This window comes from Cebus imitator, unplaced genomic scaffold (assembly GCF_001604975.1).
Source record: "Cebus imitator isolate Cc_AM_T3 unplaced genomic scaffold, Cebus_imitator-1.0 Scaffold265, whole genome shotgun sequence".
In the NCBI taxonomy this organism is placed as follows: Eukaryota; Metazoa; Chordata; class Mammalia; order Primates; family Cebidae; genus Cebus; species Cebus imitator.
Window position 1 is genome coordinate 2,763,618 of NW_016107580.1, and position 27,197 is coordinate 2,790,814.

Genomic DNA, 27,197 nt, shown 5'->3' on the forward strand with positions numbered 1-27,197 from the left:
TCACCTGTACCCACACACATGCACACTTTTGCGCAGCCATATGTACACGTAAAGACTCACATTCACACATGTATTCCCACACGTCCAGATATAGAAGGACATTCTCTCAGGTGCACACATGAACTGGGGCTAACCACAATCTTCAGGGTATGTCCCCACCACCCAGTTTCAGCTCAGTCCCTACATTACCCCCTTCCTAGCAGCCACCCTGCCACTGTCTCTTGTGTATGAAGGCCTACACTGAGCTCACCTTGAACTGGGAACCTCCATGTCTGACCTCAGGCCTGTTAGAGGTCTTGGCTGGCATAGGCCATGGAATCCACCAGGGCATGGGCCTCAGCTTATTCCTCAGCCCAATGTGGGGGGCAGGGGGGGCACTGACTCCTCAACTTTGCCCTGAGCTTTTTATCTCAGGTGTCCTCCTGCATGCCATTCCCCAGGAATGCCACCCCCACCCCCAGTTTGTCTCAACAGCCCTTTGTACAGGAAGCCATCCTTGATTAGATTTCTCACAGTGACTGCCAGGCTTCTTCCCTCTGCTGCCCTGCACCAGGGGCTCCTTAGGGTAGGGCTTGTGGTGGGAAAACTGAGCAGCAGGTTTCTAGGGAGGATCTGCCCTGCCTCTTGGTATCCTGGCCCTGTTCCCACTAGCTCAGCAGACACATGGGAAACTTCTTGCAAAAGGAGCTTTTTCTAAGGAGCAAAAGGAAAAGGAAATGTGCCTCCAAATCTGGACCTCCCTGGAGCCTTATCAGAGGCCCTGCCTAAAAGTTTCTCATTTGCCCTTAAGTGTATCCCACCCCCACCCAACATGGCCAGGGAGGGGCTGGGACGAAGGAAGGCCATGCTCCCAAAGAAAGGTGCATCTGAGAACCTGGGACTGGGTTTTAGGGGTATCACTGGGCCCCCATGGGGCTCACCCTTCCTCTGCATCGTGGCACGGAGATCCTGCCCGCTGGGCCGTTCGCACCCACCAGCTGCCGTCTCCCCTGCGTCCTGGGCGTGGTCTGACTCGCCCACAGTCAGGATCTGCACTGGGCCTTGGGCATCAGACTTGTCTTCTGCCAGTGCTGCTGGCCCGCTGGTGCCTGCAGGTCACAGACACTCCTGAGTTACAACCAGGAGGAGGAGAGGACGGCCTGAATTCTCAGACATCCATCAAGAAGATGAGGGAAGAGCAGGGAAACCCTCTGCAAAACTTTACTTGCAAAACTGATTTTTATAAAACCCATGATTCATCAGCCTGTTAACAGCTGGTAAGCTACTAAGGGTTGTGGGCTTCATTTCTTCTGCTCTTCCCTCAAATTAATTGCCATGGGTTGGTTTACAATACCTCACATCATTAAAGCAGATGGCAGCCATCTACAAAACCAACTGCACGGTAGAAAAAACAAGATGGAGAACAAGGATTGATCTAGACCATAGCCAAGGCCAACAATCATTCATGGACACGGCCAGCTACAAGTGACCAATGCTGGTGTTTTCTTTCACAAATATACACATACATACACGCAGTAACTCACATCATTAGAAACGTGGGGCCCCTTGAAAATAATTAGAGTTGGCATACACTCGCCTTCCCAAGTGGAGCGTGTCCTATCCCATATCAGCCTTCCTGCCAGTTACCACGGAGCTTCAGTAACAGAAGCAAGGCCTGACCCACACAGGTGGCAGCCACCCTGCCTGCCTGTTGAGCTATGCCCAGAATGCTCGGCCAGCTCCAGAAGCCCATGGCTCCTGACACATCACTGTCCAACCATGATGCAGTGGCTTAGAAACCACTGCCCATGAACAAAGACTGAGGAAACGGGGTGTGTAGCCAAGAGACAGGACTTGGGGCAGGTGCCACCATCACTGTCCTTGATGATCTTTAGGGGTCTTTTCTGGAGAAAGAGGAGCAGAGGGAACAGGCTGGTCTGTGGTCCAGAGGGTAGAACCCGGGCTAGAGTACAGAGTCAAGGGAAGCCCACTTAAGGAAGAGCTGATAGTGAGGACTGCACAAGGATGGGGCAAACTGCCTGGGAGGCAGTCACCCCATTGCAGGGAGTGTCCTACTCCAGGCTGGGTGAGATCCTCCTTGAGAGGTCATGATACAGGGTGCTTAGACCAAGATAGCTGAGGTGGGGGACAATGTCCTGGGCCACAGCTGAGTAGGACTTAACTTCCTGGCAGTGTGGTGGGCCTGCCCACACCCAGAGGCAGCCCAGGCACCTCCCAAGCTAGATGAAGCCTGTGAGCCACCCAACGGGGAACCCAGTGGCTCCCAGTGGAAGTCTGTGTCTTTCCTGAGTCTGTTCATCCTGTCCCTCCTCTCCAAGTCAGGAGGACAAACCTTCCCAGCCCTATAGTGAGGCCAGGCCTGCTGGGGAGGGCTGTAGAGAATGCAAGCTGACCTTTGTGCTTTCCCTTCTTCTCCTTCCTAGCGGCGCCACCCTGGCCCCCTGCTGTGGCTGCTGCCTTGGTTCTCTTGGCTGAAGCTGGTGCTGTTGGGCGTGTGGCTCCCAGCTGTACACTGGCGAGTGAGTCGGCCTCTTGAACTGCTCAGAAGACAACCCCAGACAGAGAGAAACAGGTGCTGGGTGAGACCAGAGCTCCCACCTGAACACAGTCCCCAGCACAGCATTTTCAGTCGCACCCCGAGTCCCACCAGGGCCCCTGTACCACTTCCACAGCCCACAGAATCAGGCCCACTCATCTCTACAAAGCAAAGATCCCAGGGCAGGCCCAGCTGGAGGGAGGCGGCGCCCCCAGCCCAGTGTGATCAAGTCAACAGCCAGATCAAGACCTATGATCAGCCAAGAAGCTGAGCAATCAAAATTCTGGGCCATCAAACTGTACTGAGCCTGGACAGGGGCAGGGAGAATGTCCGAGGATATGGCCATTGAAGATGGTGAAGAAAGTAACAAAGGCTGTGTCTTCTGGAAGAGACCACAACCAGGGCAAGCACTCGAGAGAGTCCATGGTGGGGCTCTGCGGAGATGAGCCCATGGGAGGCTGGGGTGTGGGAGTGCCCAGAACAGCAACTCTGGGAGACAAGGAGCTACACGCACCAACAGGGAGGTCTCAGAAGGGTCCCAGCTGGTGGCCTCCAAATTCTCCATCCTGCAGAACCCCAGTCTGCTCAAAATCCTTGAATGGTTTCCAATTGCTCTTAAGATGAAGACCAACATTCTCTCCCTTCCCCTAGGTTTAAACACACAGTCCCTGCCTCGGGGGCACCAAGAGTTCCAGCCACACCAGGCTGGTCCAGCACCTCTCACAGGCACTGCGCTTGCTCTTGCCTCGGGGCTCTTGCTCCTCCTGCTGCCTGCACAGCCCCCCACCCCACACCCAGTGATCAGCTCCCACGCATCCTGCAGATTTCAGCTTGGGTGCCACCTCCCAAGGGAAGCTGTGCCTGCCTCCCTAGTCGGAGCAGGTGTTGTCATGGCTTCCTTCGACAAAGCACACCTGAGACTGTCTGTTTAGCATTCTCTCCCCACCTAGACTGTGAGGCCCATGAAAACAGGGACCACACCCATTTGTGCTCACTTGGGACCCACAGCTTCTAATCCAGAGCCTGACACAAAGCTCAATAAATATTTAAGAAATGAATGAATGCGTAACATGAATGAGTATAGCCAGCAGGTCAAAAACCAGGATAAACGATAAGCTCTGATGTATATCAAACGCCCTCCTTTTCCTCTTGGAATGATCGCCTGTATTTAATGCTTGTAGCCAGCAGAGAGGGAGGCAGCTAATGCTGTAGGCGGGGTGGGAGTGGCCTTAGAAACACCATTTCCTGGGTCTGCCATGCATATGTGCAGCAGCCTCCTCAGCGCTTTCTCTAACACTCGGAGCCAAAGACCCCCAGAGAAGCAATATGTACTTCAAACAAGTCAAATGTCACATGTGCAAATGTCCTCTGAAAAAGGCTCTGGAGGCCTGGCCCTATCTGGAATGTCAGCAGGGAATAGCAAGCAGCTGATTTTGAACCTTGGAGCACACCATGGCCCCTTCAAGTTCCAAAGCCCTAAGACAGAGAACTTTCCCCATTTTCTAATGGAGGAAGCATATCCAGAGAGGGTAAATCACTTGCCTCCAGTCACAAGCGAGCAGATAACTGGTAGTGGCATGACCAGAAACTTTTTTTTTTACTTGGAGTGCAGTGACATTGTCACAGTTGACTGCAGCCTGAAACTCCTGGGCTCAAGTGACTGTCGTACGTAACTGGGACTACAGGTGCGTGCCATCACACTCTGCTAATTTTTTTTAAAGATGTGGTCTTGCTATGTTACCCAGGCTGGTCCTGAACTTCTGGCCTCAAGCGATCCTCCTGCCTTGGCCTCCCAAAGTGTTGGGACTACAGGTGTGAGCCACCTGGCACAGAAACTCTTTTGACTTCAGTCCTGCACTAACGCCAGAGGCGCTACTTGTCCGGCAGTCTTTCTGACAGCCTGGTGCCATCTGGAACACAGCTGCCAAGAAATACCTGCCAAAATGACTGCACATCAATGACCTCTCAAGATGTAAATTGGCAGGGCCCACAATCTGGGTGCAGGCTCCCACTCTGTATGCAGCCTTGCTCGCCTATATGTGGTGCCAAGCTTGGCAGAGCTAGGGCTGTGATGCCACACAGCCATAGACCATGCGCCAGAGGACCTAGAAGAGTAGCTGCCTTCTTGGCAGGGTACCACTGCCACCCTTGAGATGGTGCTCACAAAAGAAGTGGAGGAGGTGGCTGCCAGCAAAGGGCGGGGCTGGGACCAGCTCTGTCAGGAGCAGCTGGGGCTGCCTCTGTGGGACAGCTGGGCTGAGGTCCCTGTCCCCCCTTTTCTGAGGGCCTCTTAAGTGGAGTACAGACATACTAGGTATGGCCAGAGTGCTAAACTGAGACACACACAAGGGAATTAGCATGAAGGAGCTTTTCAACAATATGAAGGAGAGACCATTTGGTGTCTGCTAGGTCTGGGTTCACCAGCAGAGCACTGCAAGCAGGCCACTGGGCCCCTCGGAGCCCATGTGCTTACGGATCACGTGGGGATAATGAGTTCCTGTGAGGATGAAACAAGATAATGCAGGTAAAGCCGCTAGCACTGTGCTTAGATGCTGGCAGATGCACAGACACCCTTTATTAGAACCACCAGAGTGGGCTTCCTCGGAGGGTACACATGGACACAGAGGGGATCACGCCTGTATGGTGTGCCCAGCCACAAATGGCACCAGGCAAATGGGACTCAACTGCTGCTCTCCAAAGCACAGACAAAGGGCTCAGTGAGCTACGGGTCAGTGGAACCCAGAGAAGAACCTGAAATACTGTGAGGCAGTGTATGGGACCAGCAGTTAGATGAAAAAGCTTAGCCCTGAGGTGAGGCAACTACCAGTAGTTTGATGTATCTGGAGGCTCCAGGTCAGAAAGAACCCACAGGAGGAGGGAAATCCCATGGCTGCCAAGGTTCTTCCTAACCGCAAGAGCCAGATGTCCGCAACCTTAGAATTACTATTTGGTGAAGTAGCAGCCTGGATTCCTAGCACCAGCAGGGGGCAGTGGTGACTGAGTCTGAGTCCTTTTAAGCTCAGAGAGCCCAACGCTCAGTCTGGCCTGGCCTACTCTTAACCTAACCCACCAAGGAAGGAGCGTCTTAAGAGCAGGGATGTGCTGAAGCCATTCTCTCTCCAGGATGAGCTGCAGAGAATGTCTCCCTAGTGGGCTCTGCCGAGACCCGGAACATACAAGGATGGGAGCTGGTGGCTCCAGGCCACTACAGCAATTAAGGAGTTGTAAGCCAGAGCCTGGGATCTGCAAGTCAGAAGCCAGGCAGACGCAGTGCAGAGAGGGAAGGAAATAGGTGTCTGTCCTGAGACACTGGTTGGTATGGGGCAGGACAGAGATGGATTCCTCTCAGGATGTAGAATACCAGTGGGGAGCAGGCTGTTTACTCTTAGAAGCTGCCACTTGCACACAGTGAAATGCTCCAGATCAAAACCTAGACTTCTGAACTCCTGGCTTCATAAAAGGTTTAGCCTTCTAACCTCAGCACCTGATTCAGAGGTGACAGCTGTAGCATACGCAGGTGCCCAATGCCACAGGTCCACCTTCCCTCTGCCCTCCCTACTCAGCTGTCTGCCTGGGCTGAAAGCCATACACAGCCTGGGCATACCCTCACCTGGACCAGCCCTCACCTGCCTAGGTTGGCAGGAAGTGAGGGGCTTCCCAAAGCAGTGACAGGATGTGGGGTGGCAGGCAGGAGGTACCTTGATAGCTGGTGCTGCCACTGCTGCTGAGGTAGGACTCCACCAGGGGTGCTTGCTCCTCTGACTGCCGGGCCCGCCGGCTCCGGGGCCGCCCATCTGCGTTGGCCTGCACCATCAGGGGCTCTTGGCGCTTCTTCTTCTGCTTCTGCTCCAGCAGGGCCCGCTGTGGAGGCACAGAGGTTGGCTGACCCACTGCCTCCACTGGGAAGGAAGGGCTCCCAGTTCTCGGGGCACCACAGCCCACCTTGGCCAAGGCCCCATGTTCTTGGCACCCCAAGACTTGGGGTCCAGGAAAAGGTGGCAAGATGGGGCTCAGGTGGCTGCCTTGGCAGGATCCCAGCACAGCCAGCCAGCCAGCCCTCCAACTGCAGTCGCCCAGCTGCCTGAGGGGCAGAAGCCCACGTGCCACGCAGGGTTAGTGCTGAGCTGGAAGAGAGGGTACCTCTCTTCTTCCACATGGGAATCCCATCCCATCAGATGGGATCATCCAGGAAAGATGCACAGCCCTGCCCCTCTGCCCTCGAAGATCCCAGCCCAGACTCTTCCCTTCCACCCAGCCACAAGCCCACTCACCTGCCGATCAAGCTTCTGCTGCCTCAGGTTTCTGCCCTCATCATCTAAAACACTGCAGAATGAAAGAGGGGTTTTCAGGGCTTACCCATGAGGTGCCAGGATATATCCCAGAGCCCACCCCCAGCACATCATGGCTTCTGGGACTAAGTGAGCCCACATGGTAGATGGAGGAAGGGTGGAGGCTGACATCTTAAAACCAGCTTGAACCAAAAGGGTTTGAGCTTCCACTCTGGAAGCCTGACAGGACCCCTGTTTCCCCAAGGACTCCCCAGTAAGTACAGGATGAGACCCTCCCCTCAGACCCCTGAGCAGGGCTGGGCTTGATTGAGATCCAGGAGAACTATCCAGAGTTATCAGCAACAAGCCAGGTCCAAGGCCAGGCTTCAAACAAATCCACTCCCTCCAGCTCCCTACTGGGATCTCACCAGCCTTTTCCCTCCTTTCCACCATTCTAGAGGAGGCTGCATCCTCTGGGGCAGACCCTTTCCCCATCCGTTCAAAGCAAACGCCTGGCTTTCCTGATGGGCAGAGTAGAGTGCGGACTTTGTCCACTCCCCTTCCCCACTTAAAGAGGGCAGAGGGTCCTCCTTCTCATTTGGGAGAATGAAGCCAAGAGACCAACCAGTCCCTCAGGGTACAGGGTTTGGGACACAGGGGGGTGTCTGCAGGGTGGACACAACACATCAGTGTACAGCCCAGCAACCAGCCACCAGGTCCTTCCCGGGCTGCAGACATGGCACAGGCAGTCCTGGGGACATTGAATCCTTGAGCTCCGCAAGTCTTGGGACAGGGAGCCTCATCTCACCCAGACTGGCCCTAACTCTGAGGAAGGCAGAGTACAAGTAGGGAGCTGGTAACTCAAACCACTTAGCTTTTTGCTAGCCCAAGACACATGCATGAGACCTAGGCCCAAATGCTTTAAAAGCCAAGGTGTGGACAGCTGCATCGGGTGAAGTTGGAGCCTGAGGATCTGAGCTCTGGGAAGCCCCAGGCAGCCCTGGCCCAGTTATTCTGACGCTGCCCCTGAACCAGGCTGTATGCAGGCACCTGCACAGGCATGCCCAAGTGCATCAGGTTTGAGAGAGGCTATAAGGAAGTGTGTATCTGGTGTGTGTGCACATGCGTGCAGACACCTGTGGAAGAAGTGGGTGTGCTTGTGTGAGGTGAGTTCAGTGTGCGTGTAAGGGGGAAAGATGAGGTCACATCGCCCTGAGGACAAAGTGAAGCCACTTTTACCCCCTCCTGATGGCTAGCCCTTTCTTTTTTTTTTTTTTGAGACGGAGTTTCACTCTTGTTACCCAGGCTGGAGTGCAACGGCGCGATCTCGGCTCACCGCAACCTCCGCCTCCTGGGTTCAGGCAATTCTCCTGCCTCAGCCTCCTGAGTAGCTGGGATTACAGGCACGCACCACCATGCCCAGCTAATTTTTTGTATTTTTAGTAGAGACGGGGTTTCACCATTTTGACCAGGATGGTCTCGATCTCTTGACCTCGTGATCCACCCGCCTCGGCCTCCCAAAGTGCTGGGATTACAGGCTTGAGCCACCGCGCCTGGCCGGCTAGCCCTTTCTAGCTGGAGCAATCATTGACCTACATGTGCCTAAAACTACTTGCATCTCCAAAGGAGCCAGAGGATAGAAGGAAGCCCTATATCACAGAGCGCCCACCACCCACCTCCTTAGCCACGATCTATGAGGACTATGCATGTTTTTAACTAGCAGCTGTCCTGCCCACTTGACATCTGCGAAGGTTTTTCCTTGTACTCATGGGCTGTTCTGCATGTCAGAGGAGCCCCAACTGTGATCTGGGGCCGTGTGCAGAACAGCCTCATTCACCAAACCCTCAGCCGCCACAGCACAGGAGAAAACACTGCTCAAGAGCTGGACTTCCAGGCCTCGGTCTTCCTGAAACAGCCCATCTGCCTAAGAGGGCACAGCTGCATTTGGGGGTCCCTGAGGGCATCGCCAAGACCACCAGGTCCCTAAATATTCCAGCTGGCTGAGATGGTAAGCATCCCATTGTGGAAGGCACGCACCCAGGCTGGTGGACTACAGCGAAGACTTCTGAAGAAAGGGTTCAGGACCAGAGAACAAAATGGCTGAGGACCCTGCCAAGCTCGAGAGGCTACAGCCCTCCCCTGTCTCTACAGCTCAAGCCAACAGCCTGACTGAATAAGCAAAGTCAAAGCATTTGCCTACAGATGGACTTGAAAGGGTCAGACCCGAACACCACTGTCCACCGCGGTCAGCTGCATGCGCAGTGCAAACGCATCACAACTTCCAGGACACGCATGAACAATGCAGTCTCGGCTCTGTACAATGGCCCCTGGCCAACAGGAGCAACAGGGTCTGGAATCCAACTGTGCTCCGCTTGCCACGCTCTGTGCCTGGGCACAGGGCAGCTATAAACCCCACTGTCATGAGCCAGTGGCCTGGCCCCTGTGCGATCTCCATGAGACAGTGCTGGCTTCCCTTTGTGCCAGCAGGAGGGGCCGTTCCACAGCTTTCTAGGTTGTCGCAAGCCACTCACACTTTCAGAGGGCAGTGCCAGGGGCAGCGGCAGTCACCTGGGTCATCCCCAGCCCTGGGCTTGGCTTAGCAAGACAAAAAAGATGCCTTCCATGGTGCTGATGCTGACATGTAGAGTCATTCAGAAAAGGGGACATCCAGCTGAGAGGGAAGACTCAATCAGCAATGCCACCTCCGGAAATGCTAGGTCACAGCAGTTGCTCAACTGACAAAAGGTATTTCCAGTCATAGTGGCCTCACTGCCCAATGCCTTTAATGCCCTCATCCGTGCAGGGGGGGATGTTTTCCTTCCATAGGCCACATCCCACTGCTATGGACTTTGCACAGTATGTTGGAGGCAGGAGGCTGCTTTCCACAAAAATGTTACTTTCTCCTTCTCTGCCTCCACTTCCATTTCCTGATGGGGGAGGATGATAAAGAGCCACAGGCTTTGGCAGCACTGATTACCAGGTAAGATTACAGGTAGAAAGGACTTAACCACTGGCCTTCAGAGAAAGATGGATGACCACAAGGGCTAGGCTTCTGAAAAGAGGTTTCAGAAACCTCAGATATCCCCAAAGTACCTAGAGAGCCACCTATCACCTCACTCACCAGTAGGCATGTGCAAGTACACAGAAGGAAAGGCGTGTGCACAGCTGGGGGGCGGCCGCCAGGGAGAAGCCACCTGGGCCTGGCTGAGCAAGACCCAGCTAGGAGGGTCTACAAGAAATCCACCAAAATGGGGAGGCTCTGAGAGCGAGCACAATTCCCAGTAGATCAGTGTTTCTACGACAGCTGCAAGGGGACAAGGTGGACCCCGATTACCTAGCAGTGACAAGCGTGTACCAGGTGGGTGTTCCTAGCTTGCGACAAGTGTGCAGCATCTCTCCCTGGTGAATAACAAAGAATCCTGAGCCAACAGCAGCTGTTGCGGAGAACAAGGGCAACAGTGACAGCTGTCTCCAGAGGGAGCAGAACCAAAAGCTCCCCTGGCTTCCTCAGCAGGCCCAGCTCCCTTCTCCGCCCCCACCCAGAAGGCCTTGCCTCCTCATCCCCACCAGCACCATTCCTAAGGCATCTTCCTTCCTCACCGCCGCTTCCCCAGCCTGCCTCTTTCTGATGGGCACTGTTCTACGCTGCACTAAACGATAACCACACAAGGAGACAGTAATGGCTTTTTAATGACTTCAGCTCCAATTATGGAATAACTGCCAAGCCCAGGCTGCCAGCTGCGGCCCCGCCAGGAGACTCAGACGGGAGACAGGGCGCTGATGGATAGGTCTTTCAGCTGACCCTGGAGGCTCCTCCATCACAGGTGCCTCCTGCTGGGGGCCTGAACAGGGAGGCTCAGGAAAGCCACTGGCTCACGAGGGTTGGACAAACCCAGGCTTCAGTGTCCACCAATTCATCCGCTCTGTCCGGCACCAACAAGCGGCAGCTTCATCTCCCAGGGAGCCCACCACTCCACATCCCCTCACTTCCCCCAAGGCGCCCCACAGATGTCAAAGCAACGAACCACAATTAACAACAGGAGGCAGGGACAGAAGGGCAACACTGTGCCCTGGAAAAGCACACACGGCCCACATCCTTAAGCCTGCTTCCTACCCTCTGTTCATAGACTCTACCTTACACACTCCAGCTACTCCACCAGCGCTAACCAGAGGCCCAGGGGTCAGGGAATCCAGGGGCAGACCCAACCCTCTGGACATACTTTCTATGTCACTTTACCCTCCCCTCTTCCTGTCCTCATTCTTTCCCCTCAGTCACAGTGGAAGCTGCCCCTGCTGGACCCTGGAAATCAGAGACATGGGCTGCCAGGAGAGGAAAAGCCACCAGGGCATCTGGCTGCAACCCTGTGCCCAATGCCAGATCCACGGCAAGTCCAGATCTGTGGCTTCTGTGGCCCAGCAGCTTAATGGGACACAGTGAGAACCAATGCGACTACAGAAGGGAGAGGACCACACTGCTCACAGGAGTTCCAGCCGTGCAGGATGGGCCGTCTCCATTCTAGCCAGCAGTTCCCAAATTTACCAGGTGCATTAAAACTGCTGGAGGGACTAAGCCCTGACTTGGCCATTTGGAACTGCTGGGGAACATGCCCCAGAATCAACCCACTCCTCCCTCTTTGTAAAACAAGTGCCATGGGTGATTCTAATGCTCACCCATGCAAATGTGACCATGAGCCACAGCTGGTGATCTCTAAAAAACAAAAAGACAATCGGGGAGTTGTTATGAGGCTGTTGCCAGAATGGGAAGTGGTCGGCTCAACTGCCCAGGGCACCTCTGAGGCCAAACCCAGCAAAAGAACTGAAGGAGTCAGGAGTCACATTACTCCCTAGAAAACAAAGTGAGGAAGTGATGGGAGGATCCTAACAAGGGTCAGGAGGAGGGGGAGCATGGAGACATGCTTAGGTTCAACCTAGGGAAGAACTCAGAAGAGTCACAGCCATCTGATGGGAGGCCATGTGACAGGGATGCCACAGGGAGCATCCACTTGGAGAACTAGATGACCTGTAAGGGTCTTCCAGCCTGAAACTCTCCAGTGCTCCAGGTGGCCCCATGGTGATGGAGAGTACTGTATCCCTCAGGTGTGCTTCAAACACAGGTGTGGGGCTGGAAAAGCCAAGGAAGCCCGAGAGGCTAGCTATCCAGTACGCCCCTTTGATTCAAAGAAGTGGCCATCTTGTCTGTGCTGGGGACACGACCAGGAACCAGATAAATTCTCTACTCTCAATTAGTTCATGACCGAGTGAGAGAAACACCAGGCAATGGCTGCAGGACAATGAAGACAAGGGCACTGAGGACAGGGCCACCTCAATCCCACCCAGCATGGTCCTCCAATACCCTGTGGGCCTCAGTCCTTCCTGACTCTCACTGCTCCATCTACAACTTATAAAAGGTTGTAAATGGACAAAGGGCATTTAATATTCCTCAAGAACACAGGTCAAGAGAGACTGGCAGAAATAGAAATTATTAGTACTAATAGAAAGAAACAAAAGGCAAAAAAATGATTCCAATTGTTAAGCTATATAAGTTCGATAGCTACCTTTGAAGTCAGAATGTGAGATTAATCCATGATCATTATACACTGAGCCAAAATTACCCATAAGAAGATTATCACCAACTATCATTTCTCTAAAGAAAATAAGCTGGGCCCAGGGAATGCAAGACGTTACCGTTAGAGAGGAAGTCAAACCCTCACCAGCAGAACCAGCAAGAAGCCAGCTAACCCCTCTCCCTCAAACCAAATGCCACATTCCAGTTCTGACACGCTGTGACATGAGGGAAGCCTCACACCAGTCAAAGCACGTGCGCGCCACCCCTGCCCCCACTCCCATCTGCAACTAAAATGCTTTGTCTGTCTTCTGCCCCAGTTTTCTCTGTGATCAGACAGCATGTGGCTTTGACTGCAATCAGCAGCCCAGTTAATGCAAGAGGCAATTTGAATCTCCTCCTCTCAGCCCAGGTCTCCCATTTTGGAAGTCTGCACCCCAAGTCCAGTGCTTTCTCACGCTCAGTGTGTGCCCTGAAAGACCCCAGCAGGGCAGGGGGAATCCTGGTAACTGTTGACATAGCCTGCCTCCAGCTAGACACCCCCTTCTCTACAACAGAATGAGGAGGTGGGGTGACAGGCATGGTGAAAGCACGTAGCACAGGGCTATGAGGGTGGCAAGCTGCTCCTCAGGGCCAGGCAACCACGGAGGAGGATTCTACGCTTCAGGGCTGAGTCTGAGGCCCAGGAAAGGAGCTGGAGGTGTGGGGGTGGAGGGCAATAGTTGGACCTGGGCTGGGGCAAGTGCCAAATCACTCCTTGCAGGATGCCAGGGCCCTGGGCACGTGCTAGAACAGAGTCATTTCCTAGAGACAATTCTACCTTCCTGGGCCACCTTTCCCAGGAACAGGCTTCAGCCATTCTGTTTGAGGCAGATTTTCTCTAAGACCCCTGCACTGTCTCTACAAGTTGCTTTAGTCCCTGGGCCCTGGGAGAAGCTTCCTAGAACCATGTCTTGGCCTGGCCCAACCTTCGGTTTGCCAGATCCTAAGCATGCCATCATCTCCACAGCCATAAGTGCTGCCCCTCCCACCCTCCTCAGTCCAAGGCCACCACCCTGCCATGTGGACCCCCACACACAGGTAGTTCCACAGCACCAAGTCTACTCGGCCCACAGGCACCGCCCAGGCACCTCTGCTGTGTGGTTAGAAAAGGCTGATGATACTCTGTGGGCTGCACTGTCTTCTAGAAGGTCCTCAGCCTACATGTGCCAAGAAAGGCCAGCATCCTCCAGAAACTACCTGTGCCCAGCCTGGACATCTGTCTAGGGCAGCAGCTCTTCTGACTCAGCAGAGCCCCAGTTCCTGGTTCCATGATGGAAACAGCTCCCTGATCCATGTGAGACTGAAGTGTGACTACAGGTTTCTGCAGGAGACCCTGTAGGTGACTTGTGTGTGTGTGCACATGTGTGTGTGTGTTGCTGGTGGTGGTGTGGAGAGACACAAAATAACCTGGGAACCCCTGAATCCCCCACAGGAGCTGAGATTAGAGGTAACAACAATGCTCAAGAGAAAGCCTGAGTTCCCAGGCCTCGTGCCTGTTTTCAGAAGGGTCTGCTTTTAACAAGCCTTGGGCGGTTTCAGCTGGTTTCCATTTGGGACGCTGTCTGGACAGACTCAGAGAAGAGCCCTGTCAGAACTATTTTCTGTCAGTGACTGGTATGAGGCTCCAACAGAGAGCAGGCTGTGTTACAAGGCAGGTCCTGAGGATCTGATCCTGCCGTCCGCTAGCACGTGCACCTGGGTCAGCAATAACACAGGGGGTCTTAGCAGTCCAGCTCCCTTTTTACACACAAGTCTGTCTAGGAGGCCTAAAGACAGCCCCGTAACCCCTGGCAACCAAGGAGCCAATGGGTGGCCAAGAATCTGGCGCTGCCATGGAAATGAGCTCCTTTCCTTGGTAATAGAGAGAATGGAATAGAGTGGATGGGGAAAGACCTGCACCTGTGAGAGGCCCGAGATCACCTCCCCGCCCCTTCCCACACAAGTGGGAAAACCCTGCCATCGTTGAGATAGACCACAGTGCCTGGCAGCAGAGGGTGGTGGGCTTCCCTGAGTGTGCCTGGATTCTTGAGTGCTTTTGTGCATGTGAGGGCAGTTCTATGTACTGTGAGCTGGTGTGTGTCCAAGTATAGGCCTGCTAGCAAGTAGATTACTCGATCTCTGAAAGAGACTGAGTAGCACTTGTGAGCGAGTAGCAGGTGTCAGTTATTCTCCAGATACACGATGTGGACGTGCACCGATACACAGGTATATGCCTGTGTGAGCCCAAGAATTCTTATGTGTTGAATATATGGGTTCATGTGCACATGACCACTAGTGTGCTCTTGGTTCAGAATAACTGTCTTCACCGATCCATGCATGGAGAGTGTGAACAAACCAGCGGTAGCGTCTTTGGCCCAAGACACGGACGTCCTGGCGTGCAGATGTATGAGTGTGTGCGCGCACCCTGCACAGCGTGTGACTGGGGTGCTGGGCCTACGAGGGGACTTGGAGCAGTGTGGGCTCCCTCCCCAGGCGGGCACATGGTGCACCCTGACCCAACAAGGCCCCTTCCAGCAACCCTGGCGGATAAGCGGATAGAGCGGGGCAAGCGGGATCAGTCCGCAGGGGCCCTCAAAGTTGAGGGAGGAAAGACCAGCGACTCCAACCCGCGCCCCAGTGCTGGGACAGGTGGGGAGGGCAGCAATGCCCTGCATCCCGGCCGCGTATCCCCCGCCAGCCTACGTCCCGAGTCAGGGGTGGTGGGCGCCCCGGCCCTGCGCCCGCATACCTGTAGGGAATCCAGTCGGAATGCGGTTTGGAAGTCATTTCTCTCGGGGGCGGGGCGGCGGCTGCGGCTCTGGAGGCCGGGGCCCGGTAGGGCCGGCACGGGGGCCCTGCTCAGCTCCCGGGCCGCCCCGGGCCGCATCCTCCCGGGCCGGGGCGCTGGGCCCCGCCGAGGCCCGCGCTGCACGCCAGGGCCCCGGCTGTTGGCTCTGCGAGCGGCTGCCTGCGCGGCACGGCGCGGCGCGATGGGCGAAGCAGCGGGAGTGCGCGGGGCGTGCGCGCGCGTGGAGGCGGGGAGGCCGCCCGCACCGTCCCGCGCCTCTCTGGCGCCGAGGCGGGAGCACTGCGTGGCGGCGGCCGCCCGCCCCTTCTCCCTCGCCCCGCCCCGCCCCGCGGAGACCCCACCCCCGGCCGGCTCTGGGCCTGCGGAGCGCCTTTGCCCCCTCCCCCGAAATCGCCGCCATCCCTGCTCCAATCGCGCGCCGGCGCCCACCTTCGGCTAACAGCGGCGCTGCCGCCGGGCCAGTCCCCAGGCTTCCCAAGCCTCAGTCTCGTCCTCAGTGAAAAGAGGATCACTCGAACACCTCCCTACATACCTGACCTACCTGTCTCCGCTATGGGATGGGAAACCGCTGCGCGGATTTGGCGAGGACAGGGACCGTGCCGGGGGCGCGGATGGAGGAAGAATCTAGTCGTGCAGGAAGAGGTGGGGGAACCTCCGGGCCGATGCGTGGAGGCTGGCCTTCCCTCTCCCCCAAGTTCCCACACCCCAGCCTGGGGAACCCTCTCTGTCTTTGGGTTAAGTAAAGGAGGTATTTCCTCAGCTGTGGCTCCCTCCCATCTAAGCTATAGCGTCAAGGGAAGGGGAGCATTTACTGTCTATTGCATTCCCCGCCCTTGCAAATTTCTAATATTTAATCTCCACAATATCCTTGAGAGACAAAACATCTTATCCGCATAACCCAGAGAATAGGAATGCGGAGATGCCCAAGGCCGTAAAGCTGGGGAGTGGTGGAGCTGAAATTGTTCTGTGATCTGTGTCCTCCATAGCCCTTCCTAGGGGGCGCAGTTAACAGGAGGCAAAAACCTCTGTAAAGATCCTCTGAAAGTCTCTGTGCACTGAGGAAGTCCTGGCTGTGACCAGGACTTGAATGCAAGGCATGGCACACTGAGAAGGCAGAGGACCCACAGTAGGGCGAGTGGAAGCAAGGAGCAGCAGGCTGAGGAGTCACCAGGGCCTGCGTGTGGAGCAGGTGATCAGGGAGAGGTCTGCAGAGGGGCACGGTCCTCACACGCCCACGGGCGTCCTCATGTGCCTCCTGGATTCTGCCGCACCAGCTGCGCCAGGAGAGTGTTGTGCGGGGATCTTCTGATGAAAGGCCATCAGGACTGCCCCGCATAGTGTGAGAACAGCCACGTGGGCTGAGGAAGGGGGCTCATCCTGCTGCCCTGGAGCCACAGCCAGACCTCCATCCCAGGACTCTCGGAGCCCTTCAGCCTTGCCTTCTCTTGTCCATCAATTATAAAACACAATAACCACAATATGTGGAATATTCGGTGAGTGTCAGAGGCTGTGTCAGATGCTATGTATGTAACTCATTTAATCCTCACAGCCACCCTACAAGGTATGCACCATTATCATACCCGTTTTACAGCAGAGGAAACTGAGTTACAGAGAGGGCAAGGATCTTGCCCAAAGTCACACAGCTGATCAATGATGAAGCTAGCATTCACACACAAATGGTCTGGGTCTACAGCCCTTACCCTCAGCCTCCTTTCTGCCTATCACAGTTCATGACGCGTACACACACACACACACACACACACACACCTGAACACATGCGCGCGCGTGCACGCACACACACACACACACACCCTCTCTCTCCAGGCTTCTGGAGCTCAGGACAGGTCAGACCCATCTCTGTCTGGCACAGCACTGATGCTCTCTGAACACTCTGACCTCTGGTTATTTATCAACCTCCAAGAGCTATCACTGTCACTGGGGACAGAGAGCAGACAAAATGAAACACCTGGGAGTGAGGTACAGGAGGCAAAAAAACAGGGCTGTTTTGTTGCCTGCTAGGATGCTTGGCTTGGACTCTGTTGGCCTCCCAGGAAATGCAGCAGAGATTGGTCCCTACCCTGGAGGGCACAGCAGAGCAACAATGCATTACCCTAGAGGTCTCCGACCTTCAGGACAGAACCTTGCCTAGAGGCCAGAAGCTTTGACCCCTGGAGGCCCCACCCTCCAGGCCACCCCTTCCTGAGTTGAAGTCAGTAGCTACGGTGTCAGACACAATGAGGGTCTAAAAGATTTTTCCCTTCAAGAATCTGAAGCTGTTTTCCTCCCTTTATTTCCAAATTACCTGACATCTTAAAGCAATCAGAATTAAGTTGGAAGGTCTCAGGAGCCTGGAGTAATTGAATCTATTAAATAGACACTTTAGGCTCTGTCCTAAGGGAGCAAAATCTGGAGGCAGAGTGAGGTACAGAAATAAGATGGCTTTCCAAGTCTCTTTCTGCAGAAGTTTTGTATACACATGGGATGTGGGACAACCGTAGGATTGAGTGCCAGTGTATGCATGAGTGTGAGTGTGTGTACATGTGAGGGTATGTGCATGACATGTGAGGGGGCCAGTGGGACTGAGTGCCGATATATACAATATGTGTGAGTGTGTATGTGTGTGCGTGTGCATGTGTGTGTGTGCATGGGATATGGGGGAATCAGTGGGACTGAGTGCCGGTGTACACATGAATATAAGTGTGTATGTGTTCATGTGTGTATGCACATGGGATGTATAAGAGTCAGTGGGACTCCGTGCCAGTGTATGCATGAGTGTGGGTGTGTGCACAGGAAGCCGGGGCGGGGGGCAGTAGGACTGTGTCAGTGTACACGGAAGTGTGTGTATGTGTATGAGATGGCCCTGCAGTCTGAACAAGACCGCACAAGAACATTTGTTGGATGGTGTGCATGCAAAGGAATGATCTGTGTGCTTCTTTGAGATCTATGGAGTGCATGAGCGTTCACATTCAACTCAGAATGCATGATGGGTTTTTCCACTCAAATGGCTTCCGTGGTTGACATTTTAAGTTTATGCCCTTGGCTTCCATCAAAAAGCTACTCCGGAAAGTCATATGATGAATATTATACTAGGCCATGGTAAACGTTAGATTTTTACATCTGAATTGTAACAGTGACCCTTGAAGAAGGGCATAAGCCCCAGGAACAAGGTTATCTTGACTGAAACACCACCACACAGCAATCCCAACATGCCTCTCTCACCACCTGCCCAAATCCTGCAAGGGTAAGATACCTGCTATGAATTTAAATCATCCTGTTTGCATTTTAGGCATTTTCAAACATGGTTATGGTTTGTGAGGGAGTGAAGGAATGCATGGAGACTGAAGTGGCAACAGACACACTCACAGCCGCCACCTGAGCCTGAGGACCCCAGGGCCACCCCCCTCAGCAGGATCAGTTCACCCAAGGAAGAAGGTTAGCATTTTGGCACTTAGCCATCTACGTGGGGTCTTATATGTGCTGTAGTTAATGTGATGGTTTTATTGAGTGTGGGCCTCCTCTAGTCAATTCTGGAAGCAAAGGGATATGAATGATAAATGATAATCCATTCAGATTGGGCCCTGCCCAGTGGCCTGGCATTGTGACCTTGCAGTCTGAGGAAGGCAATTCAAATCAATCAAACATCAACTAGTCCCTCAAAGCCTGATGCAGGGCTGCAGTGCCCTTGGTGGGGGTCAGGTGCATGGCTGCTCTCAGGGAGCTTTCAGTTCAGCAGGGGAGATAGGAAGAAATAATGACTGTACCCCACATTAAGGCACTGGTGTTTCAACATGGGTGTACAATGTGCTGGGGGTGAGGGGGCGCAGAAAAGAGACAGTCAATGGAAGTCCCTGGAAGGGGGGAGGTCAGGTTAGGACAATCCTTCCCAAGAGTAGAAAAGGATGATGGTTGTATTGAACCCTGAAAGATGAATAGGATTTTGACAGGCTGATAACAAAGGAAGGGGAAAATTTAACAGTTACTGCGATTCTACAATTGACCAGGCACTGTGCTAGGGTCCTTTACCAAAGGGCATTCCAGACAGAGATGATGACATGAGCACAGTTATGGAGACATGAGAGTATATGCCCAATGTACTTGAAAGCCAAGGTGCAAGCCAGCATTGGCACCATGTAGGTGAAGGGTTTGGCATCGCAGGAAATGGGCCTAGAAAGTTAAGGCAGGGCCAGATCATATGTCGTCCTGAACATCAAGCTAGGGAGTCTGCAATTATCCTAGAGTTTAGAAATTTCCTATAGGCTGTTGTCAGGATGTGGTTCCCAATGGGGGACCCCTAGAGGGTTTTAAGCCAAGAATAATCTGCCCAGATGTAACCTTTAGAAAGAAATAATTGGGAGCAGAATGAGGATTAAGGAAGGGAGACAACGCTAACAGCATGGACTACTGCTAGACAGCTCTGAGTAAAGTCCAGGACAAAGATAAGCCAGCCCCAAAACAGAGTCAAGTGCCATTTCGAAGATGTGGGTAGACATCATGGCAAGACGGTAGCGTAAGTATGGGTGGCCAGATAAAGCCCTCTGTCATTCCCACTTAAATAACTGCAGCATATACAAAGACCCTTGCACCACCGTTGATGACTGAGATAAATAGGCTTACAATGTCTTTGAGAAAAATGTAGGTCAACCACTAGTAAAATTAAAAACAATATGTCTATTTTTCAAATCACTGCTGAAAATAATAGCAAATAATTTCCACACCGACACACAAGCATAATCTACAGGAAACATAAAAATGCATAGGGCATAAAACAAAGTAATAGGAATAAAACCAGATAGAACGGTTATGAGGTGAATGTAACTAGAGAGCCTGTGAGCCTGGGTCACACACAGCTATCATTTGTTTAGTGCATGCTCTATCCCAGGCACTCCTCTGTGTGTTTCATAAAGACAAAAATGGCAATGGGGGAATGAGATGGGATGCTTCTGGTCCAGGCTCCACTTGGGGCATCAAATGAACAGATACCACATTCCAAAGTGAAGTGGGATACACCTCTTGGAAAAGAGGTGGTGAAAACCTAAGTCTGTGCCGTTAGCTGACACCCATCTCTAACACATACAAAATAGGAGAGAGGCTGAAAAAAGGGTTATTGAAAGTTTAGAATGAATTTCAGAGAGAGCCTCTGTCGGTCCCGTGATCCCTAATAAGTGGGAGGGTTGGGCCGGGCGCGGTGGCTCACGCCTATAATCCCAGCACTTTGGGAGGCCGAGGCGGGTGGATCACGAGGTCAAGAGATCGAGACCATCCTGGTCAATATGGTGAAACTCAATCTCTACTAAAAATACAAAAAATCAGCTGGGCATGGTGGCACGTGCCTGTAATCCCAGCTACTCAGAAGGCTGAGGCAGGAGAATTGCCTGAACCCAGGAGGCAGAGGCTGCGGTGAGCCGAGATCGCGCCATTGCACCCCAGCCTGGGTAACGAGAGTGAAATTCCGTCTCAAAAAAAAAAAAAAAAAAAAATAAGTGGGAGGGTTGCAAGGTGCTATCACCTTCACCTCAAAGCCAGAGGAGACCTCTAAGTTGGTTGATATGTGACCACAATGGTCTTGGTGCCACAGTGGACAAATCCAAAGAGCAGCAAGAGTGCTGCTGCTCCAGCATCAACCCTGCTCCCTGGTTTGCAGGGCAAAGCACACGTGAGTGTCTCTTGTGGACAGAGGTGGGACCCAGCAAGACAGCCAGATGTGATTGTCTTAGAGCCACTCCAAGAGGGCTCCTCTGTGGGAGGGGGTGACACCAAGGGAGACCAGATTTCCCAGAGCCTGAGAAAGAAGCCATGGGATCGGCTATGGGGAGAGAGTATCACCCTCATCAAGGGAGGTGCAGGATGAGACTCCACCAACCCACAAAAACACCCCCATTAGGGAGAGGGTCCAGAGATCAACATGACACCAACTCAAGAGTACAGTCACTGAAGACCTTTCCCGCCCCTCTCCTCTCCCACCTCTCTCCCCCTCCACCTTGGACCCTGGAAAGGGTCGGGACTCTCATGTGCAAGCTCCCCACAGGCAGCTGGCCTGCAGCAGACTGTGCTGGGAAAAAGATGGTGTAACTCTGACGTTTGAAGATTTTTTTCTTTTTTTTTTTTTTTTACAACAGACAGAATGCATTAATTACTGACAAGACAACCTCTGGTTACCTGAAAATGGCCAGAAAAGTCATGGGACTTACCCTAAATTTAATATAATTTTAGAGGGGAACACAGCCCTATAGAATAAATTTAAAGAGACTGTGGGAGGCAAAAACAAAGTTTGCTTTATGATTATATCTCATGAGTCATGCCTGTGCCTATTCAACTTAGCAATTACACACGACTTCTCCCATTTAATCCTCAGAGCAACACAACAAGGTAGGTACTATTATTATCCCCATTTTACAGATGAAGCAACAAAAAGGTTATACATAATCTGCTGAAAGTCACACAGATAAGATTTAATTTCAGATTCAAATTCAGATTCAGGCAGATGAGCGTTGAAGAGACCAGAGATCGACCTTTCTCCAGAGAAAACCAGATGATGAGCACCTTAGCCCTTTGACTCATTAATTCCTGTTCTAGAAAACTAGCCAAAGGAAATGGAAAATGAAGTCAAAAGTTTATATACAAAGATACTGATGGAAACTTTATGGCTAATAGGGGAAATTGGCTGAGGGAGGATAAACAAAATGTCTACTAATTAGGACTCCATTAAGTAAGTAGTCAAGTGTTCACAGGATGGATCATTAAGCAACCTTTATGGGGAATTTTTGTTTTTAAGAGAGAGTGTTGGCGGGGCATGGTGGCTCATGCCTGTAATCCCAGTACTTTGGGAGGCCAAGGTAGGCAGATCACATGAGGCCAGGTGTTCAAAAGCAGCCTGGGCAACATGATGAAACCCGGTCTCTATTAAAAATACAAAAATTAGCCGGGCACCTGTAATCCCAGCTACTTGGGAGGCTGAGGCAGGAGAATCGCTTGAACCCGGGAGGCAGAGGTTGTAGTGAGTCAAGATTGCGCCATTGCACTCTAGTCAGGGTGACAGAGCAAGACTCCATTTCAAAAAAAAAAAAAAGAGAGAGAGAGAGACAAGGTCTCACTCTTGTCACCCAGGCTGAACTATAAGTGGTGCTATTATAGCTCACAGCAGCCTTGAACTCCTGGTCTCACATGATCCTCCTGCCTCAGCCTCTGGAGTAGCTGACTACAGGTGTAAACTACCACACCTGGCTAATTTTTAAGTCTTTTGTAGAGACGAAGTGTTGTTGTGTCACCCAGGCTCGTCTTGGACTCCTCGGTCAAACAACCCTCCTTCCTTGGCTTCCCACAGCACTAGGATTATAGGTGTGAGCCATCGCAGCCAGCCTTATAGAGAATTTTTGATGACAGAGTAACAGACTTATAAGATGGGATACAATATTTTAGGCAAGTATAATGCTCTATAAAAAAGCCCCACCAGCTGACACATTTGTGGTCTCATACAGAGTTGCCTAGGGTGAGAGACACAGTCCAGGCGCTTCCACTCTGCTGCCCCAGGGACTACATCCTCCATTCCAGGCGACCCTTCTTCCAGGTGCGCAGACCTCCTGTTAGCTCCAGCTTTGGCCCCTAAGACCTCCTAGTGACCCCTGAACAGCACAGACAACATGCCTGCCCCCAAATTGGAGAAGACAGACAATAAACACACACTATTAGTACAAATATAGTTTTGGTAAAAAAATATATATATATATATATTTTGTAATGCCTTACAGGTTGCCATATCCTCAATCACCTAGTGTAATATAGTGTGTCACTAAGACAAGAGCCAAGTGGCTGCACTTTACTGCCCGTGGGTGCAAGGACACATGCAATTCTTAGCCTGGTTATTTATCTTGGAAGGGAGCAGAGGAAGAGCAGGAAGGATGCTGAACCGTGATACCGCTCTGTACTCATTCTGAGGCGTCTGCTGCTTGCTTCCTAGGCAGGGAGACCCAGGGCTGGAGGACAGTGTCCCTGACCAGGGAAGCTTCTGTTCCCAGGAAGTCCTCTTGCCCACTTGCCCACAGGGCATCTAAGCCCAGCTCTCTGGGGAGCAGGGGCTGAGATTATAAATAGAAAGAGTGGCTCTCAGGCTAAGCATTCAGGCCCCTGTGCTCAGCCTCCAGGAGGGGTTTGTTTCACCAGCATTATTGGATTTGCAGATAGGCAACAAGGAATTAAGCTGATCAGGAAGAGAGGGAGAGAGCTCTCATTTATTCATAAATGCAGGATTTATCTAGCAGAGCCCTCTCCTTTGTCAAACAGAGAGCCATTTCCTTTATATCCTCCAGCAAAGAACATTTTATTTTGTAACCTTTCAGAAAAGCCTATGAGTTGGTGTTTTTGACCTGTTTTTCTCCCTGCTTTAAGAAAACCATGATTATTTAAAATGTGAACTGCATATTAAATAATCCTATTCTGAATTCACAAACCAATCTCCCCAGCAAGAGGAATCAGTCCCTGAAATGCAATTTAAACTATTTGAAAAGTTTATCACTCCCAACACAGCAACCTTTTGCTCCATGAGCCTTCCCTTCTGCTGCTGCTGATTCTTAGATACCAGACTCTAGAGCCACCGAGGAAGCGGAGTCCCAAAGGTCATTTATGGGATTGAAATCAAGCTGTGGGCTCAGTTTTCCAGACTCTGAAGTGGAGATAAAAGTTCCAAGACCTACAGAGGCAGCAGCTGTAGAGGAAAGGGCGCTAGTGCTAGGTTCCAATCGTGGCTAGGTTGCTAATGTCCTGTGTGACCTTAAATAAGGATGTCCCCCTCTCTGTGCTTCATGAAAGACTCCTCTCAGCCCTAAACTTTCTCTGATATTTTGCCTCTTTACTGCAGGGCTGTTAGGGGACAAAAGAAGATGATTATACTTTGCTCCATTCTGAAATAAGGTGAGAATTCTTGCTTTATTGTTTTTTGTGTTAGCATTCTTGTATTTTGTATAAGAAACACAGCAGTGAAAACACACGAAACTTAGGAGAGCTGAATTCTTATCTTCTCTGTGCTGCTAACTCACTGGGTGACCAGAGCCCACGCTGCTCAGGCTCACCTCAGTTTCCTCATCTGTTTAATGGAGACAATGTACGCCTTGCCTACTGCATAGAGTGTATGAGGCTGAACTGAGAAGGAGCGTGAGCCTGTGAATGCCGTGCTGGAAGTCCAACGCACCACAGAGATGGGACAACATTTCGTATTTTGAGCTCCCACTCATTGAGCCCTCACACAGGGCCAGCACTGTGCTAAGCGCTCATTTGTATTATCTCATTGATTGCTGGCAGCTCCCCAAGGAGCTATTATACAGAAGGAAGCAGAAGCACTGTGGGTGGTCACAGCAGCAAGGGTTTACTCAGCCTCACCAAGCCTGTGCCATGGGGCCTCTGCCGCCAGCCCACCGCAGATGAGGGCGAGAACAGGTGGTCCCACCACTGCTGCCCTGCCTGGGCTCTAGGAGGGAGGAAGCGGGGAAGAGAGAGGGCCCCTTCCCCCTCTGCCATCTCCAAACTGAGCTCTGGCCCTGAGGAGGAATGTGCAAAGACTCCTTCTAGGCCTCATCAAGTGAGATCATGCCCAGGGGTGGTGGGGCTGCGGGGCAGTGCCTGCCTCTGCCTCCTTCCACCTCTGCGTCCTTTGCATCGCTGTGTCTCTCTCCTGACCCCTCGTCTGATCAAAGCCCACCTGCTCTTCATGTCTCTGTGTCTGCTTAGCTGTCACCACCTTCCCCACTGCTGCAGAGTGGCCCCTTCCTGTACCTCCCCTGACCCCAAGGAAGGTATGAGTGGAGCCCTGAGGACAGGGGCTCAGCAGAGCAGGACAAGGCCCTGGGATTCTGAGCTGGACACCTCAGGCCAGGTGGCCCTGTCCCAGGCCTTGCACTTGTGAGGATTTCTGGGGTCTCCCTGGAGACAGGCAAGTTGGGCTGGCCCTCAGATGGATTTCAGAAGTCTCCCTTCCCCAGTGGGAGGGGCCTCGGGCCACTGTGTGTTCCTGTAGCTCAGGTCATCCTCTGCTCTGCCCCAGCCTCCCAACCCCTGCCCCAAATACGCCCCAGCTCTCTATGTCATGCTGTGGCTCCCCACATCCGAGCTCAGTCTGCCTATTCTGAACTGTGTCCCGCTCCATCCTCTTGGCTCTGACAGACAACCAAAGCAGTTTGGTGAAGGACAGGAATCTCATACGAAACTTTCCTTGCCCCCTTACAGGTGACCAGACATTTGCTGATGTTATAGGCCCATGTTCTCACTTGATCTAAAAACACCATTCGTATCTTGAATGTCAGGAATCCTGAGTTGAGGTCTAGGTCCCCAGCCTCTTATATGACCATAGACAAGTGCCTTCCCAATTTTCTTGGCTTCAGTGTATCAGTGTATAACATTAGATAAGGTCTGAGGCACCCTACATCACTGGAGTTCCATTATCAAGGGGCCCATCTGAAAATTTACATTGAAAGGATATACATTTCTCACCTCCCACTCCTACTGCCCTGGGAGAGCCGAACACTCAGGCTAGGCTTACCCCTACGAAAAAGGCATGATGAGCACAGACCCAGCCCTCACCCAGCCACACACCTAGAAGACAGATGGCAGCGCAGGATGCACTCCGTAAGTGGGTCTGAAGTCCCACCCCCCTCTCCGTGAAAAAGAGTGGAGCTGATGAGTGCTTAGGAACAAGCTCTGCCATGAACCACCTGTATGCCTTGGGCTGTCCTGGGGACTGAACAGTTAATATATGTAAACCACTTAAAAGATGCAGTATGAGTTAGCTGTGGTTACATAATAATCTGCACCCCGCCTCTCCCTCCGGCCCCCTGCAGTCTGTTCTCACATGGCAGTGAGAGTGATTTTTTCATAAAGCAAATCTATCCTTGCACCTCCTGCTTCAAATCCTTCACTGACTTTCCTTGCTCACAGACCAAAATTTAATTTTATTTAATTTTATTTATTTTTTTGAGATGGAGTTTCACTGTGGTTACCCAGGCTGGAGTGCAATGGTGCGATCTCGGCTCACCGCAACCTCCGCCTCCTGGGTTCAGGCAATTCTCCTGCTTCAGCCTCCCAAGTAGCTGGGAGTACCGGCGCGCGCCACCATGCCCAGCTAATTTTTTTTGTATTTTTATTAGAGACGGGGTTTCACCATGTTGACCAGGATGGTCTTGATCTTTTGACCGCGTGATCCACCCGGCTCGGCCTCCCAAAATGCTGGGATTACAGGCGTGAGCCGCCGCGCCCGGCCCCAAAATTTAAAAAGTTCCTACAAAGCAATCAAGGCTCTGGTCTGTAGCTATACTGGTGTGCTTTTAGAGAAGCCAGGCCTTCCTCCCCTTTGCAGACTTTTGAGTCTGGAATCCACCTCCCATCCCTGCCCCGAAGGCCGAAGCCGGAAGCCCAAAGGCTGAGACTGAAGTTCCAGTTCAGTGGGGACAGAGGAAGGCCCAACTACATGTATTTCTTTCAAGTTCCTGAGGGGGGCATTGATGAGCAGTTATTAGTCTATGTTAGAAAGGAGGACTCACGGTTTATATTATTGCAAATAACCTACTGTACTGGACCTGAGAAAATGTAAGGGAATCAATAAGAAAACTCCAGAAACAGAAAGTTCAATAAAGTTGCCAGATAAAAAGATGGAAAAATAGCCAAGAACATTTCTATATAAGACAATAATCATTTGCAAAATGAAAATGAAAAAGATGTCATTTACAATGGCACAAGACTACATCTAAAAAAAATTTTTTTTTTTTTTTTTTGAGACGGAGTTCCGCTTCTGTTACCCAGGCTGGAGTGCAATGGCGCGATCTCGGCTCACCGCAACCTCCGCCTCCCGGGTTCAGGCAATTCTCCTGCCCCAGCCTCCTGAGTTGCTGGGATTACAGGCACACGTCATCATGCCCAGCTAATTTTTTGTATTTTTAGTAGAGACGGGGTTTCACCATGTTGACCAGGATGGTCTCGATCTCTTGACCTCGTGATCCATCCGCCTCGGCCTCCCACAGT

The 27,197-nt window shown here is 52.3% G+C and overlaps 1 protein-coding gene and 1 long non-coding RNA gene across 5 annotated transcripts in view; one reads left to right on the top strand and one right to left on the bottom strand.

Moving 5' to 3' along the window:
* The window catches only part of TUB (TUB bipartite transcription factor), an 88,259-nt gene that overhangs the window by 9,521 nt on the left and 51,541 nt on the right, over positions 1-27,197 (bottom strand). For 2 of the 4 annotated variants that reach the window (XM_017500343.1, XM_037728432.1), the window contains 4 exons: positions 6,808-6,859; positions 6,235-6,397; positions 2,394-2,537; positions 921-1,088 (listed from right to left, as the gene is read on the bottom strand). In XM_017500343.1, the coding sequence (XP_017355832.1) occupies positions 921-1,088; positions 2,394-2,537; positions 6,235-6,397; positions 6,808-6,859 (527 nt within the window). Of the gene's footprint in view, positions 1-920; positions 1,089-2,393; positions 2,538-6,234; positions 6,398-6,807; positions 6,860-15,137; positions 15,475-27,197 lie in introns of those variants that run through there. The other 2 variants (XM_017500344.2, XM_017500345.2) reach the window with 2 other exon arrangements.
* Positions 14,025-27,197, top strand: part of LOC108283796 — a 16,574-nt gene continuing 3,401 nt past the window's right edge. Inside the window, exons 1-3 of the long non-coding RNA XR_005195720.1 lie at positions 14,025-14,264; positions 18,484-18,629; positions 24,049-24,101. This is a non-coding gene — a long non-coding RNA (uncharacterized LOC108283796). The remainder of the gene's footprint in view (positions 14,265-18,483; positions 18,630-24,048; positions 24,102-27,197) is intronic.